Genomic DNA, 18,150 nt, shown 5'->3' with positions numbered 1-18,150 from the left:
ATATTTTTTTTCCTTTTACTCTTGATAAAAAAAATAGCTACCTTGTTGAAGTAACAATTTTGTGGTAAAATTTTATTTTTTTATCTTCATGGCTCAACATTATTAACTTCTGTGAAGCAACTGAGGGTTCAGGGTACTCACCAAACATCTAGATAAATTACTTGAGGGGCCTAGTTTCCAATATGGGGTCACTTGTGTGTTTTTTTGGTTTTTTTTTGTTTTTTGTTTGCTGTTTACGTACCTTAGAGGTCCTACAAATGCGACATGGTGCCCGCAGTCTTTTTCAGCCAAATTTCCTTTCCAAAATTCAAATATTGCTCCTTCCGTTCCAAGCCCTCCCATTTCTCCAAACAAAGGTTTCAGACCACATGTGAGGTATCACCGCGCTCATAAAAAAAAGGGTAACAAACGTTGGGGTAAAATTTTTGGAATTACCTCTTGAAAAAGTGAGAAAATTGATGCTATAGCAACATTTTTGAGAAAAAAAATGAAAATTTTCAATATGACAATGTAACGTTATCAAAATCTGTGAAGTACCTGTTAGTCCAAAATGCTCACTATACCCCTAGATAGGAGCCTTAAGGGGTCTTGTTTCCAAAATGGCATCGCTTGTGAGGGGTTTCTTCTGTTTAGGTACCTTAGTGGACATCTAAATGCAACATGGTGCCCGCAATCTATTTCAACCAAATTTGCTTTCCAAAATTCAAATATTGCTCCTTCTGTTCCGAGCCTTCCCTTTTGTCCAAACAGAGGTTTCTGACCACATGTGGGGTATTGGCACGTTCATAAAGTGGGTAACAAGTTTTAGGGTCCATTTTGTTGTGTTATTTCTTCTAAAAGTGAATAAATTTGGGTTAGAGCAACTTTTTAGGTAACATTTTTCTTTTTGGCTTTTTTTCATTCCACATTGCTTTAGTTCCTGTGTAGCACCTGAAGGGTTAATAAACTTCTTGGATGTGGTTTTGAGTACTTTGAGGGGTGCAGTTTTTTTAGAATGGTGTCACTTTTGGGTATTTTCTGTCACCTAGGCCTCTCAAAGTCACTTCAAATAGGATGTGGTCCCTAAAAAATTGGTTTTGTGAATTTTGGTGAAAAAATGGGAAATTGCAGATGAACTTTGAACCCTTTTAACTTCCTAACCCCAAAAAAATGTTGTTTCAGAAATTGTGCTAATGTAAAAGTAGACAAGTGGGAAATGTTATTTATTAACTATTTTTGTGTGACATAACTCTCTGGGTTAAGGGCAGAAAAATTAAAAGTTTGAAAATTGCAAAATTTAAAAAATTTTCATCAAATTTCGGATTTTTTTTTTTTTTCACAAAAACAAAAAATATCGTTCTAAATTTCTAACTATCATGAAGTACAATATGTCACGAAAAAACAATGTCAGAATCACCGGGATCTGTTGAAGCGTTCCAGAGTTATAACCTCATAAAGGGACACTGGTGCAAAAAATGGCCTGGGCATTAAGTACAAAACTGGCTTCGTCCTTAAGGGGTTAAGGCCTTTTTTTGACACTCTGCAAAAAGCACACAAGCAGACACAAACACCAATAATAAAAATCGCTTGATGTATCTTTCTATATTGTGCCTGGTCGATCCCTCATTTCTTTGCTCTCTTTTTCTTGCTCTTCACATGTAGTCCTGAGTTTCCTTTCATTTAATGTATATGCAGCAATAGGATTACTCAGTCCTAGGTGCATTACTTTTACATTTATCAACATTAAATCTCATTTGCCAAGTATCTGCCCATTCAGAAACCTTATCAAGATGTTTTTGTAATATTGTACTATTAAGGTCCGTTTTCTAATAACCTACATAGTTTGGTGTCATCAGCAAAGACTGACCCTTTACTCTTAATCCCATCCACAAGATTATTAATAGATTAAAAAGAATCGGTCCTAGCACAGATCCCTGCGGCACCCCACTGCTGACTATAGCCCATTTAGAGAATGTAACGTTTACAACAACTTTGTTTTCTATCTTTTAGCAAATTACTTAATCATCTGCATATAGCTTCCTCTAGTACCTGCTTCTGGATCTTCAGTATAAGGCTGTTAGGTGGGTCAGTATCAATGCTTTTGTAAAGTCCAGGTGTATCACACCTGCCACATAACCAGCATGCAGATTTGCACTCTCCTCCTCTTTGGAACCCAATATGTAGGTTAGACACAAGTTATCTTTCATGAATCCATGCTGGTTGTCCGTAATAATATTCTCTACAATATATCTTTGCATGTGGTCTCTTAAAATGCCCTCAAAAACTCTGCACACCATGTCAGACTTACCGTACAGTAGTTGCCTGCATCCACCTTCTTACCTTTCTTAAAAATTGGTACCACATCAGCCATCCTCCAATCCTAAGGCACGAACCCTGTAACAATAGTCTAAGAAGATGATATACAGCGGTCTTTCAATTACTGAGCTCTGCTCCCTCAATATCTATAGTAGAATGCCACCTGCCATGGCGGATTAGTCAATGTTTAATTTGCTCAGACGCAGGCGTACTTATTCTTGTGTTTAATTCGTTTTATAAAGTGAACTTTGATTTTTGCCTTATTGAATGATCCCTGGAACAATCGGTTTCTTGGTGAACAATGCTGAAAAGTGCTTGTTGTCTCAGCATTTTCTTTCTTCTCTATAAATATCCTGTTATTATGTTTTAAGGTGCTTTTATTTTAATGGGATTTATTTTAATGTTGTTGGTGATTTGTGTTTTGGCAGCTAATTTTGCTTGATTATTTTTTTTTGTTTTAACATTGTATTATCAGCCTTCAAGATTTTGAATGTCCTTTGTATTGTCTTATTTATCCATAGTAGTTTGTTTTTATTCCTGGACATTTTATTACCAGAGGGTATACAGTGTTGGCCAAAAGTATTGGCACCCCTACAATTCTGTCAGATAATACTCAGTTTCTTCTTGAAAATGATTGCAATCACAAATTCTTTGGTATTATTATCTTCATTTATTTTGCTTGCAATGAAAAAACACAAAAGAGAATGAAACAAAAATCAAATCATTGATCATTTCACACAAAACTCCAAAAATGGGCCAGACAAAAGTATTGACACCCTTAGCCTAATACTTGGTTGCACAACCTTTAGCCAAAATAACTGCGAACAACCGCTTCCGGTAACCATTAGTGAGTTTCTTACAATGCTCTGCTGGAATTTTAGACCATTCTTCTTTGGCAAACTGCTCCAGGTCCCTGAGATTTGAAGGGTGCCTTCTCCAAACTGCCATTTTGAGATCTCTCCACAGGTGTTCTATGGGATTCAGGTCTGGACTCATTGCTGGCCACTTTAGTAGTCTCCAATGCTTTCTATCAAACCATTTTCTAGTGCTTTTTGAACTGTGTTTTGGGTCATTGTCCTGTTGGAAGACCCATGACCTCTGAGGAACACCCAGCTTTCTCACACTGGGCCCTACATTATGCTGCAAAATTTGTTGGTAGTCTTCAGACTTCATAATGCCATGCACACGGACAAGCAGTCCAGTGCCAGAGGCAGCAAAGCAACCCCAAAACATCAGGGAACCTCCGCCATGTTTGACTGTAGGGACCGTGTTCTTTTCTTTGAATGCCTCTTTTTTTTCCTGTAAACTCAATGTTGATGGCTTTTCCCAAAAATCTTTACTTTTGTCTCATCTGACCAGAGAACATTCTTCCAAAACGTTTTATGCTTTCTCAGGTAAGTTTTGGGAAACTCCAGCCTGCCTTTTTTAGGTCTCTGGGTATGAAGTGGGGTCTTCCTGGGTATCCTACCATACAGTCCCTTTTCATTCAGACGCCGACGGATAGTACGGGTTGACACTATTGTACCCTCGGACTGCAGGGCAGCTTGAACTTGTTTGGATGTTAGTCGAGGTTCTTTATCCACCATCCGCACAATCTTGTGTTTAAAATCTCTCGTCAATTTTTCTTTTCCTTCCACATCTAGGGAGTTTAGCCACAGTGCCATGGGCTTTAAACGTCTTGATGACACTGCGCACCGTAGACACAGGAACTTTCAGGTCTTTGGAGATGGACTTGTAGCCTTGAGATTGCTCATGCTTCCTCACAATTTGGATTCTCAAGTCCTCAGACAGTTCTTTGGTCTTCTTTCTTTTCTCTATGCTCAATGTGGTACACACAAGGACACAGGACAGAGGTTGAGTCAACTTTAATCCATGTCAACTGGCTGCAAGTGTGATTTAGTTATTGCCAACACCTGTTAGGTGCCACAGGTAAGTTACAGGTGCTGTTAATTACACAAATTAGAGAAGCATCACATGATTTTTTAAACAATGCCAATACTTTTGTCCACCCCCTTTTTTATGTTTGTGGAATTATATCCAATTTGGCTTTGACATTTTTTTTTTTTTTTTCATTGAAGTCAAATTAAATGAAGATAATAATACCAAAGAATTTGTGATTGCAATCATTTTCAAGAAGAAACTATTATCTGACAGAATTGCAGGGGTGCCAATACTTTTGGCCAACACTGTATACCCTCTGGTAATAAAATGTCCAGGAATAAAAACAAACCACTATGGATAAATAAGACAATACAAAGGACATTCAAAATCTTGAAGGCTGATAATACAATGTTAAAACAAAAAAAATAATCAAGCAAGCAAAATTAGCTGCTAAAACACAAATCACCAACAACATTAAAATAAATCTCATTAAAATAAAAGCACCTTAAAACATAACAGGATATTTATAGAGAAGAAAGAAAATGCTGAGACAACAAGCACTTTTAAGCCTTGTTCACCAAGAAACCGATTGTTGAATTTGTGATTGCAATCATTTTCAAGAAGAAACTGAGTATTATCTGACAGAATTGCAGGGGTGCAAATACTTTTGGCCAGCACTGTATGTTTTCCACAGGATTCTAGCAGTATATCCTTAGATGTGCCCCATTTATGTTTGGTATGCCAAGTTACCATGACATTGTCCCAATCAACATGATTTAAACACATTAAGAAATGAGCTTAATCAGCTTTCCTAAAATTCCAGGTTTTTGCATTTCTCCTTTTGAAATGTTCTATTGAATATTACATTAAAACTCACCATATTATGGTCACTGATGCCCAATTGCTCTTGGACATATAGATCTAAAATTTGTATGTGATCTATTTGAAAAGAACAGATCAGCAAATTATCTCCCCTGGTCGGTTCATCTATCATCTGAGAGAGGAAATTGTCTTGAATTGTTGATAAAAACTTACAGCTTTTAGCACAACCCGAAGATTCTGTGTCCCACTAAATGTTTGGATAGTTGAAATCCCCCATAATAAGGATCTTGATGATTATTATTATTATTATTATTATTAGCTGCAGTTTCAAATTGTTGCAGAATTTCATCCTCTACTTGTTCAGCTATGTTTGGAAGCTTTTAGCAAACTCCATCTAGCAGCTTTCCATTATTCCCCTCCCCATGTGCAATTACCCATACTGATTCTACATTGTTGCAGCTCCCCCAACATGTCATCATTGAGCACAGGTCTTAAGTTAGATTTAGCAAATATACACACCCCTTCTCCTTTTTTGTCTTTCCTGTCCTTTCTGAATGTTGTGTAATCCTCTGTTTGGCACCTAGTCATGACTTTCCTCCAGCCAGGTTTCTGTAATGCCCATCTGTGGCTGACATGTCTTCACTTCATTCATTTTGTTTGCAAGACTTCTTGCATTTACCAACAGACACTTAATACTATTAACACATTTATTACTCCTTGCTTCCATGTCCTAGCCCCCCTAAATCCTCATTGACTCCTACTGTCTCACTTTCTCGGTTTATTCTAGCTATCCTCTTTTTTTGCACAACTACCTTCCCTCCCCCCAGATCCTAGTTTACAAGCTCCTTCATCTGTCTGACCATTTTTTTCCCCCCAGCACAGAGGCCCCTTCCTCATTGAGGTGCAGCTTGTCTTTACCGTAGAGCCTGTAGCTAACAGAGAAGTCGGCAGAGTTCTCCATGAACCCACACCTCTCTCCTTCCTGCATCAATTTCTAAGCCACAGAGTTCTCTCTAAGCTCCTGCTTTCTTTCTTGTGACGCTCATGGCATCTCTAGTATTTCTGAACATACCATGTTGGAGGTCCTGGACTTCAGCTTCTCTCCTAGTTTCCTGTAATCATTTTTAAGGACCTTCCACCTCCCTCTATCTTTGTCATTGGTACCAATGTGCACCATGACTGGTGGGTTGGGTTTTCCTCAGCCCCACCCTTTAATCTGTCTATTCAAGACGCAATATATTGAATCCTATCAACCAGCAAACAACCCTACCACCAATATCTTTCTTTCCTTTGTTGCTCTTCTATTTCCCTCTTTCCTACAGCCGTTGTTTTCCTGGTTGCTAGGAGCAGCATCCTGCTGTAGTGATCCTAGTCCTAGGCCTGCATTCCTAATATCAGCCAAACAGGCATATTTACTAGCTTGTAATTTGGTTTCCCCAATTTAAGTTCTTTAGCAATTTTCATATTTTATATATACCACCATTCTAAGGAGCCAAATTCTGTTTCACTAAACTGTTGAGAATTTAGAAAAACTGATAAAATTTGGGGAAATCCATGCAAACAAGGGCATATCATCCCAGCTCTGTGCAGTTGTTACTCTGCTGTGACTTGAATTTGAGACCTTAGCATTTTAGGGTTAACATTCAGTATAATCCAGGAACCCTCCCTCCCCATTAAAGGGGTTTTCCACTATTTTTTCACCCATTTGCCATATATCCTAGCTCTTCAATGCAATACCTTTTGTAATTTACTTGGATGATTAGCTTCTATGAGCGCATTTCAGCAGGGATCACATAGTACTGGATTGTTATACAGGAGGGATAGCAGATTTTGGTGGTATGGGTTATATTGCACATTTAGTTTATTAATGCACATAATTTTATTTCTGGTACATCAGGCTCCGAATCATTACCGCTGCTGTTTGGAAAGAAACTTTCCATTAGTAAATGATATTTTAGTAGTCATGAACACAAGAGAATGCTTTTAGCACAATGACAATGTCTTGCCAGAAAATCCTCTTCAGAATGAAACAAAGCTCACAGTGGAGAGCATGGTACTGCTAGATTAATCAATATGGTGAGATTGGGTGCCAGTTTGTATTTCACTGCTTTAAAGGGCAATTAGACGTGTGTTAAGCTGAAAGTATACATCACAGTTGTAACGAGAATATTGGTCTTTTTGCTGAAAGGAATACTAAAAAAAAAGGGCCGGTTGTATCCTATACAAAAAAATTAGGTTTTTTGTTAGCGCTCTGGCCATAAGACGGAAGCCTACAACCCTCGTCACAGGAACCTCATGCTTGTAGGTCCCTACACTATATCTAATATATATAAAGCTGTGTGTGTGTATGTGTGTGTGTGTGTGTGTGTGTGTGTGTGTGTATATATGTCCGCTAAAGGAATCCGCACCGTCTCATTTACAATCACGAAATTTTGCACAGACACCCCATGTGACTCAGGGAACGTCATAGACTGTTTTGACAGGAAAATTTAACCCTGCGCTTTAGTTGCTCTCCAAAAAACATGTCTTCATTAAACTGAATGGAGGTGGGAGCTAGAGGCTATTAATAGCAACTGTCAGTGGTTGCTATAGGAACAAAATAAACTGTTAGTATAAGAAGTTTATGTGTGAGGTAATAAGATGTCGGTGGAGAGACGGATTGAGACAGCCAGAAAAAGACAGACAGACAGAGACACAGACAGACTGGGAAAGAGACAGAGAGAGAGAGACACAGCCGGGGAAGAGACACAGCCATACACCGAGATAGAGAGACAGACAGAGAAACTGATACAGACAGAGACAGACACACAGAGACAGACAAACTCGAAGAGAGACAGTTACTATCCCGGGCAACGCCTGGGTACTTCAGCTAGTACAATATAAAAAAAGCAAAAAAAGGAATAACTATCATTACTTACAGCAAAGATGGAACTGCAGCTGTATATTTCCCAGGCCAAAAGACTACTACTCCAGCAGGATACAGCTAAACTCCCACTAAGTGGAGGCATCACAGGTGCAGGAGGAGCAAATCATACTCACTTCCAAACATGGAGGAGGCGATTGCTAGATAGTAAATGTGATGCCTCCACTTAGTGGGGGTTTAGCTGTATCCTGCTGGAGTAGTAGTCTTTTGGCCTGGGCAGTATACAGCTGCAGTTCCATCTTTGCTGTAAGTAATGATATTTTTTTTATAATTTTTTTATAATATATATAGTGTAGGACCTACAAACATGAGGTTCCCGTGACGAGGGTTGTAGGCTTTTGTCTTATGGCCATAACGCTAAGAAAAAACCTCATTTTTTTTTGTTCTGGATACAGCCAGGCCCCTTTTTGTTAGGCCTTGCTATTAGAGTTCCTGTCCCTATGTAGTGTGCAGTTGGGGTACGGCTTGGCAGCCCGCCTGATCTAATAGTATGGGCGTAGCCTAATAGGTTGCGGGTTTGTGACTGTGCATCTGCATGTGTGAACAGTGCTCTATGCAAGTCATCAGTGTGCAGTTTTACCATCCAGCAATCGCCTCCTCCATGTTTGGAATTGTGTGTGATTTGCTCCTCCTGCAAACGTGATGCCTCCACTTAGTGGGGGTTTAAATGATATTTATTCCTTTTCTTTGCTTTTCTTTTTTTCCTTTTTTTTTTTTTTTTTTTTTTTTTTTTTTTTAACAAGAAATACTAAATCTTTTATTTGTTATATGTGGGACTAAAGAATGTGGATTGTATTGAGCCTATGTAGTATACACATACGTATTTACTGTATTGCCACACAGTGGTACTGTATAGCTGATTTTCTATTAAAGGGAACCTGTCACCGGTTTTTCAGCATATAAGCTTCTGCAATCACCAGTGGGCTCTTATATAAAGCATTCTAACATGCTGTATATAAGAGCCCAGACCGCTGTGTACAACATAAAAAGACACTTTATAATACTCACCTAAACCAGTCGCTGCGGTGGATGTTGCTCAGATGGGTGTCTTCGTCCTCCAGTGCCGGCTCCTCATCTTTCGGCCATCTTTGTCCTTCTTCTGAAGCCTGTGAGTGTGACGCAGCTCCGTCATACACACTCGCCAGGCCCGCGCATGTGCTATACAATACTTTAATCTGCCCTGCTCAGGCCAGATCAAAGTGTGCCTGCTCAGGACCTGAATGCCGTCAAGTGTGGATGACGTCGGACGCATCATGCACCGCGACTTCAGAAGGACGACAGAGGGAGCGCCGGCACCGGAGGACGAAGACTACTATCTGAGCCACCTGAGCCACATCCACCGCAGCGACTGGTTTAGGTGAGTATTATAAAGTGATTTTTATGTTGTACACAGTGGCCTGGGCTCTTATATACAGCATTCTAACATGCTGTATACAAGAGCCTTCTGGTGGTGGCCGCAGCTTATAGGCCGAAAAACCGGTGACCGCTTCCCATTAAACAGATTCCCCTCACTTACTATTTATGTGGTGTCTCTGGTCTACCTGATGATAAAAAAAAAACCCCACAAAGATTAGTGCCACACAATATGGCTTTAAAATAGTTTCTTAACAAAAGTTTCCCTGGCTGCTCCTCCATATTTGTGTTTAACCCTTGTTTCAGTTGTATTTTCTTGATGTGCGTTTATCAAGCCTAGCCAGTAGTGTGATGCCATTTTGCTACATTGGCTGGGTGCATGCCTTAAAGGGGTTGTCCACTACTCAACCCCAAGTCAATCACTTTTTCTCCCAAGTAACAAAATATCAGGTATACTTTCCTCAAGCGCCATTCCCTGGGAGAGCCAGTGCTGACACGGCATTGGCTCTCTTAGGGCTCGCTTCACTTTGTGTCATCCTATCCTTGAGGACAATCAGTGGTTACTTAACACTCCTTTTTATGGGACAAATCTAACAGCAGCACTCTCTTCTTCCGGATGTCAGTTACCTCTGAAGGATTAGACAGTGAAGAGGCTGCTGAATAGCAGCAAGGTTTATGTCACATAAAAATGTCACACGATCCCCAGGAGAACCAGTGCAGACACAGTGTAGCTGTTATTATATTTGGGGGAAACAGTGATTGAGAAGGGGTTGTCCACTACTCGGACAGGACTTGCAAGAGGCAGAAATTGCATGTTACTGGAAAACGGCCAGGAGTTTTGTGCTGTTGTGTATGGGCAGGCATCAATGTACCAAACATTAAACAGTACTACAATGCTCTCAAAAACATCAGGCTCATAATAAATAACGCCAACATATTCCGCAGTACTTTACAATTAACAAGATTCTATATAAACAATATCAGACATTTCAGAGTAACAGAGTTCAACAACTGAAACAAGGAATGAAGGCCCTGCTCACAAGAGCTTTCAATCTAAAGGGAAGTATTGGTGAGGCAAAAAGTGTTTGTCTTGTATTGTCCAACTATCTTTTTAATGAGTATTCATTTACAACTACGCTGTGTGCAGAATTATTAGGCAAGTTTTATTTTACATGATTTTTTTTTTTTTTATTATTGATCAACAACTATGTTCTCAAATCAACCCAAAAGACTCCTAAATATCAAAGCTTAATATTTTTGGAAGTTGGAGTGTTTTTTTTTTTTTTTTTTTAGATTTGGCTATTTTAGGAGAATATCTGTTTTTGCAGGTAACTATTACTGTGCAGAATTATTAGGCAACTTAATAAAAACCAAATATATTCCCATCTCACTTGTTTATTTTCACCAGGTAAACCAATATAACTGCACAAAATTTAGAAATAAACATTTCTGACATGCAAAAACAAAACCCCAAAAAATTAGTGACCAGTATAGCCACCTTTCTTTATGATGATATTCAACAGCCTACCATCCATAGATTGTCAGTTTCTTGATCTGTTTACGATCAACATTGCGTGCAGCAGCCACCACAGCCTCCCAGACACTGTTCTCCCTCCCTGTAGATCTCACATATTATGAGGGACCACAGGTTCTCTATGGGGTTCAGATCAGGTGAACAAGGGGGCCATGTCATTATGTTTTCATCTTTTAGACCTTTACTGGCCAGCCACGCTGTGGAGTAGTTGGATGCATGTGATGGAGCATTGTCCTGCATGAAAATCATGTTTTTCTTGAATGATACCGACTTATTCCTGTACCACTGCTTGAAGAAGTTGTCTTCCAGAAACTGGCAGTAGGTCTGGGAATTGAGCTTCACTCCATCCTCAACCCAAAAAGGTCCCACAAGTTCATCTTTGATGATAGCAGCCCATACCAGTACCCCACCTCCACCTTGCTGGCGTCTGAGTCAGAGTGGAGCTCTCTGCCCTTTTATGATCCAGCCTCTGGCCCGTCCATCTGGTCCATCAAGAGTCGCTCTCATTTAATCAGTCCATAAAACCTTTGAAAAATAAGTTTTAAGATATTTCTTGGCCCAGTCTTGACGTTTTATCTTATGTTTCTTGTTCAAAGGTGGTCGTTTTTCAGCCTTCCTACCTTGGCCATGTCCCTGAGTATGGCACACCTTGTGCTTTTTGATACTGCAGTAATGTTGTAGCTCTGAAATATGGCCAAACTGGTGGCAAATGGCATCTTGGCAGCTTCACGCTTGATTTTCCTCAATTCATGGGCAGTTATTTTGCGCCTTTTTTGCCCAACACGCTTCTTGCGACCCTGTTGGCTATTTGCCGTGAACCGCTTGATTGTTCGGTGATCACGCTTCAAAAGTTTGGCAATTTCAAGACTGCTGCATCCCTCTGCAAGACATCTCACAATTTTGGACTTTTCAGAGCCCATCAAATCTTTTCTGAACCATTTTGCCAAAGGAAACGAAGTTGCCTAATAATTATGCACACCTTATATAGGGTGTTGATGTCATTACACCACACCTCTCCTCATTACAGAGTTGCACATCACCTGATTTACTTAATTGGTAGTTGGCTCTCAAGCCTATACAGCTTGGAGTAGGACAACATGTATAAAAAGTATCGTGATCAAAATACTCATTTGCCTAATAATTCTGCACAGTGTACCTGAATCAGTCACCTTCCAATATCTGTATATACAGTGTATCACAAGTGAGTACACCCCTCACATTTTTGTAAATATTTTATTCTATCTTTTCATGGGACAACATTGAAGAAATGACTTTGATACAATATAAATTAGTGTGCAGCTTGTGTAACAGTATAAATTTGATGTGCCCTCTAAATATCTCCACATACAGCCATTAATGTCCAAAACGTTGGCTACAAAAATGAGTACACCCCAAAGTGAAAATGGACAAATTGTGCTCAATTAGCCATTTTCCCTCCACGATGTCAGTGTAACAAGATCTCAGGTGTGAATGGGGGGCAGGTGTGTTATCGCTCACACTCTCTCTCATACTGGTCACTGGAAGTTCAACATGGCACCACATGGCAAAGAATTCTCTGAGGAAATGAAAAAAAGAATTGTTGCTGTACATGAAGATGGCCTAGGTTATAAGAAGATTGCCAACACCCTCAAATTGAGCTGCGGCTCTGTTGCCAAGTCTATACAGCGATTTAACAAGACAGGTCCCACTCAGAACAGGCTTTGCCATGGTCAACAAAGAAGTAGCGTGCACGTGCTTCTATTCAGAGGTTTTCTTTTCAAAATGGTTGTATGATTGCTACCAGCATTGCTGCAGAGGTTAAATGGGGGGGGGGGAAGAGAGCAGCCCTACCCCGCACACTGCATCACATGGGTCTGCATGGCTGTCATCCAAGAAGGAAGCCTTTTCTAAAGATGCTGCACAAGAAAGCCCATAATCAGTTTTTTGTAGACTGCCCTGAATTACTGGAACCATGTCTTGTCGTCTGATGTCACAAAGATTAAACTCATTTTGTTCATTTGGTGTGAAGTGTATGTGGAAGCAACGAGGTCAGGAGTACAAAGACAAGTATATCTAGCCTAGAGTCAAGCATGGTGGTGGGAATATTATGGTGAGTGCTGGCGACTGTGGGGAGCTACAGTTCATTGAGGGAATCATGAATGCCAACATGTACTGTGACATACTGAAAGCATAATACCCTCCCTTCGGAGACTGTGTTGCAGGGCAGTATTTCAACATGGTAAAGACACCAAACGCCCCTCCAAGATGACCACTACCTTGCTATAGAAACTGAGGATAAAAGGGCTTGACTTTTCAAGCAACGTTGCAGTCCTAAACCCTATTAAGCATCTGTGGGGCATTCTCAAATGGAAGGTGGATATACTGTGTCCAGATAGAGCACCATCTATTGCATGGAATGTGTGGGAACTGATGAACCAGGGAATTTGTGTATGAGCAAAATGTAGGAAAGGAGAAATAACACTTTGATTACTGAGATGATGTGATGACGTAGTCTAAAAAGATGTGGTTTTAGTGCACACTTAAAATTGTGACTACTTGGCATTACGCATTTCAGAACACTGCTGAAGCGCCAGAAAAATTTTGGATACGGGAGTTGAAGGTTTGAATTATGGTGGATCGTAGATAGATATGAAGGAGGGGATCTAGAGGGGAGCAGGGAAGCTTTATGGGCTAGTATGAAAAGTTTATATTGTTTCTTGTGGCTGATGGAAAACTAGTTCAATGACTGGTACAGGATAGAAGCATCTGTGTAGCAGTTGGACAAAGATATGAGCCGGGCTGCTGCATTCAGGGTGGAGGGGAGAGGGGACAGTTTAGTGAGTGGAAGACTGATTAGTAATGAGTTGCAATTATCAAGATAAAAAAGAATAAGGCCGACAAAGTTTTCAGTTTAATTGGTAATTTTGAAAAGGGAGGGATTTTAGATGTTTTGAGGTTTAGGTGACTTGAGTGTGTGCACGGTTTGCCTATTAAGAGTGAAGAAAAGATCTGAATCATATACAACACTAAGACGGAGGGCATGCTACTTGGGGTTGCTGAAGGTTTGCTCTATATGAGCCGTGTACAAAGAAAGGACCTAGAACTAAATTTTGAAGTACCCCAACAGTACAGAAAAGAGGAGAGGCAGAAGAGCCAACCATTGAACATTGAAAGAGTGATCAGAGAGGTAGGAAGAAAACCAGAGAACCTTAAACTGACAGCCTTAAAAGGAAACTTTAAACCTGCTACCATATAGTCCTCCATATTCATGAGCTTTGTGTAAACCCACCTCGTACTGATTGGTAAATTTCTGCCTATGCGCAGTGTACACAATAATCAGTCCATTGGTGTGGGTGGGGTGGTTAAGAAGTGGTAAATTTCTATTCGCTAAAACATTGATTTTTATTAAAAAAAATATATAATATGCAGCCCAGTAATTGATAAATTGCTGAAATCCACATCTCTGCCCCTACATCATGCTCCACTCAGATGGTGGTAACAAAACCCTGCTGATAGATTCTCTTTAAACAGTCACGAGAAGCCGTTTTAGAAAGCTAAAGCTGGAGCAAGGGAAGATGAGTAAAGATGATTTTTATCATTTTGGCAAGTAAAAGCTGTTTGCCTGAAAAAATCTGATAATGGCCTAATAAATGACCTCCATAATCTCTCAATGCTCTAGATGGTGGAATAGGGGCGAATGGCGGATCATCTGGCTCCAAGTAGACAGAATATACCGTAGCTAGAAAACCTGAAATAGCTGCTCACCTCTGATCTCTGTCCTTAGAAAGTATAACTGGTGAAGAATTGTTCTTTTAATCTGTTGACAATGTTTAGTTTTTATAACTTGGCTTTTTCTGTAAAGCTTTATGTATGACCTGTACGTTGCAAATCTTGCTGACCATCATTATTTTATTATCCTATTCAGGCAACTCTGTGGGAGAAACCTCAAGCTGTCCCCCAAAAAGTGCCGCCTGCCTTATAAAGGATGGTAAAGGTTATGATGTTGGACAGCCAAAAAATGCTCTAGCCTCCTATGACAAAGACAGGTACAAGCTTATACATGTACTTCATCCTGTAAAGACAATCATATTGAAAAATGAGGTGGGGTTGTGTAGTTTGGTCCAAAGTAGTTAAAATTCAAGTTCTTTCAAACATTAAAATCCATAGAAGAGAGGTGAATGGATACTAATCAACGCGCTTCAAATGCTGTGTGCGTTTTGTTGAAATAATTCATTTTTGATTGATCATTGCCTTGCATTGGCTTTTACTCCCGTCTCTTCATTAATGATCAATGATTAATGATTCCATTACCCGTGACATGATTACAATCAACTAGAGAACCTGTTGATTCACTCAAGCGACTATTTTTTTTTATAGCAAACCAAAGTGTTAATCTTCCCAACAGTAGGGCAATGTACAGTATGTCTTAATTATTATTAATGATGAGCAAGCACTAAGATGCTCAAGTGCTCTTTACTCGAGTTGAGCAGGTTGGATTCCCATCATTCACTGAAGGGAACCGGCCAGATCTTTCACAAAAGACACATCCAAGCACCCCCATAGAGTGTACCTTATCACCCGAATGCTCGATCAAGTACCGAGCAGTGGCGAGCATGTTCACTCATTACTAATTATTATTTTAAAATGTACCTCCTATTTATTTCTTATTAAATTCTTATTACTAACAAGTTTTAGTTAGATTTGTCGACCTCCTTTGCCTCTAAAATGGAAATTTTATGTGAACGGTCAATAAATTGTAGTTCAACTATTGGTTTGCATAATATTGTTAGCCAAACTAAATGATTTTGGCGGAACCAACCAGACATCTTTCCCGAGAGATTCTGTAGGACAGTCATGGCGAACCTTTTACAGGCCGAGTGCCCAAACTGTAGCCCTAAACCCAATTTTTTTTTTCAGAAGTGCCAACCAATCCTATTATGTAAATAATTGATTGTAACCTTACCTTTGCAGTTTTCTCTTCTCCTCAGCATTGGGCATCACGCTCATTCATGCTTACCACACATTGAAGCTGAGCCCTTTCCAGCCCTTTCCAGACAGAGCAGTTGGATTGATCCCTTTTGAAAAAAATTGCAGCATATTAGACAAAGATTTTTGGCATGTAGTGCAATCAGATTTCACCCTGTAACCCACATCTACATTTCAAAGTCTGAACATCTTGAAATCCCATAAAGACGTACGAGTGGCTCCCCTCCCCTTTCATTGTGTAGTTATGTCCCCCTTCCTGGGACACTTCCTGGTAAACATGTCCCCCATCCTTACATATATTTCCTACATTCTGGTATATTTGTCCCCATCATGGTAAATATACCTCATCCTGGTAAATGTCGTCCATCCTGGTAAATGTACCCCATCCTGACATATATTTCCTACATTCTGGTATATTTGTCCACATCATGGTAAATATACCTCATCCTGGTAAATGTCGTCCATCCTGGTAAATGTACCCCATCCTGACATATTGCCCATCCTTGTAAATTTTCCCCCATCCCGGCATGTACCCCATTCCTGGTAAATGTTCCCAATCCTGGTTAATGTACCCCCATCCAGGTAACTGTAACCCCATCCAGGTAAATGTCCCCCTTCCTAGCATGTACCCCCGTCCTCTTAAATGTTCGCCTTCCTGGCATGTTCCCCTTCCTGGTAAATGTTCCCCCATCCTGGTAAATATTCCCCATTTTAACATGTTCCCCTTCCTGGTAAATGTACCCTATCCTGGCATGTTTTCCCCATCCTGGCATGCATGTTTCCCCCATCCTGGCATGCATGTTTCCTCCATCCTGGCATGCATGTTTCCTCCATCCTGGCATGCATGTTTCCTCCATCCTGGCATGCATGTTTCCTCCATCCTGGCATGCATGTTTCCTCCATCCTGGCATGCATGTTTCCTCCATCCTGGCATGCATGTTTCCTCCATCCTGGCATGCATGTTTCCTCCATCCTGGCATGCATGTTTCCTCCATCCTGGCATGCATGTTTCCTCCATCCTGGCATGCATGTTTCCTCCATCCTGGCATGCATGTTTCCTCCATCCTGGCATGCATGTTTCCTCCATCCCGGCATGCATGTTTCCTCCATCCCGGCATGCATGTTCCCCTCAACCCCCCCCCCCCATGCTGGAAGGTATGTTGTCCCCCCCCCCATCCCCACCTTGCCAGTGCTGGCACTGGCCCCCCCCCCCATCCCCACCTTGGCACAGCCGCACACAAGTTATAAAAAAAAACACACACAACTCACCTTCCAGCCTCATTACGCCGGCGCCGCTTACTGACGCTCCTCCGTCTCCTAGGCAACAGACCTGCTGCCCAGGACAGGAGGCGTGTCAGAGCGAGAAGAAATGTCCCTCCACTCCAACACAGCTTTGAACTGCCGGCGCGATGACGCCAGCAGTGCAAAGCTTCAGAATGAGGACACAGCGCGCGTGCCAGCAAAAAGGGCTCTGCGTGCCCCTACTGACACGCGTGCCATAGGTTCACCATCACTGCTGTAGGAGAAATTAATTTAATATGTCAAATTTCATTGCCCTATTCTTTTATTCCAGAAGGAGAAAAATTGCCAGTGGTATCTGCTGATGTCTTACTCCTCTAATCCTTGTAAACCATTCTCTTCCTGTAGAGTTGAGTGTGAATGTGTTAAGGCCACGTCTCACTAAGCGACATCGCTGCTGAGTCACGTTTTTTGTGACGCAACAGCGATCTTGCTAGTGATGTCGCTGTGTGGGACATCCAGCAAAGACCTGGTCCCTGCTGTGAGGTCGCCGGTCATTGCTGAATGTCCTGGACCATTTTTTGGTCGTTGCTCTTTCGCTGTCAAACACAGCGATGTGTGCTTCACAGCGGGAGAGCAACGATCTGGATGTGCAGGGAGCCGGCTTCTGCGGACGCTGGTAACCAAGGTACACATCGGGTAACCAAGCAAAGGTTTTGCTTGGTTACCCGATATTTACCTTTTGTTACCAGCGTCCACAGCTTTCTAGAAGCTGGCTCCCTGCACACGTAGCCAAGGTACACATCGGGTAACTATAAGCAAAGCGCTTTGCTTAGTAACCCGATGTGTACTATGGTTACCAAGCACAGCGTCGTTACACGGGTCGCTGGTGGCTGATCTCTGATCGCTGTGGATATCTGTTTGTTTGACAGCTCACCAGCGACCATGTAGCAATGCTCCAGCGATCCCTGCCAGGTCGGATTGCTGGGGCTAAGTGTGACTGTACCTTTAGGCAGGATTGGGAAGGATATCTTTTCGTAATTGGCTTTTGACTATCCACTTTCTAAATGTTGAGTATGGGCATCTTTACTGTGGCAATTAGTAGTCAGTGAGAGTCTCCACTGTTTAATCCTCATCA

General features: G+C 41.0%; 1 protein-coding gene across 1 annotated transcript in view; it reads left to right on the top strand.

Annotated features, from left to right (window-relative positions):
• Positions 1-18,150, top strand: part of IGF2R (insulin like growth factor 2 receptor) — a 291,000-nt gene that overhangs the window by 61,729 nt on the left and 211,121 nt on the right. Inside the window, exon 6 of the mRNA XM_075339578.1 lies at positions 14,713-14,833. Within this exon, the coding sequence (XP_075195693.1) occupies positions 14,713-14,833 (121 nt within the window). The remainder of the gene's footprint in view (positions 1-14,712; positions 14,834-18,150) is intronic.

Source organism: Anomaloglossus baeobatrachus, chromosome 3, assembly GCF_048569485.1.
Source record: "Anomaloglossus baeobatrachus isolate aAnoBae1 chromosome 3, aAnoBae1.hap1, whole genome shotgun sequence".
NCBI lineage: Eukaryota > Metazoa > Chordata > Amphibia > Anura > Aromobatidae > Anomaloglossus > Anomaloglossus baeobatrachus.
This window is presented reverse-complemented; position numbering and strand designations above follow the sequence as displayed.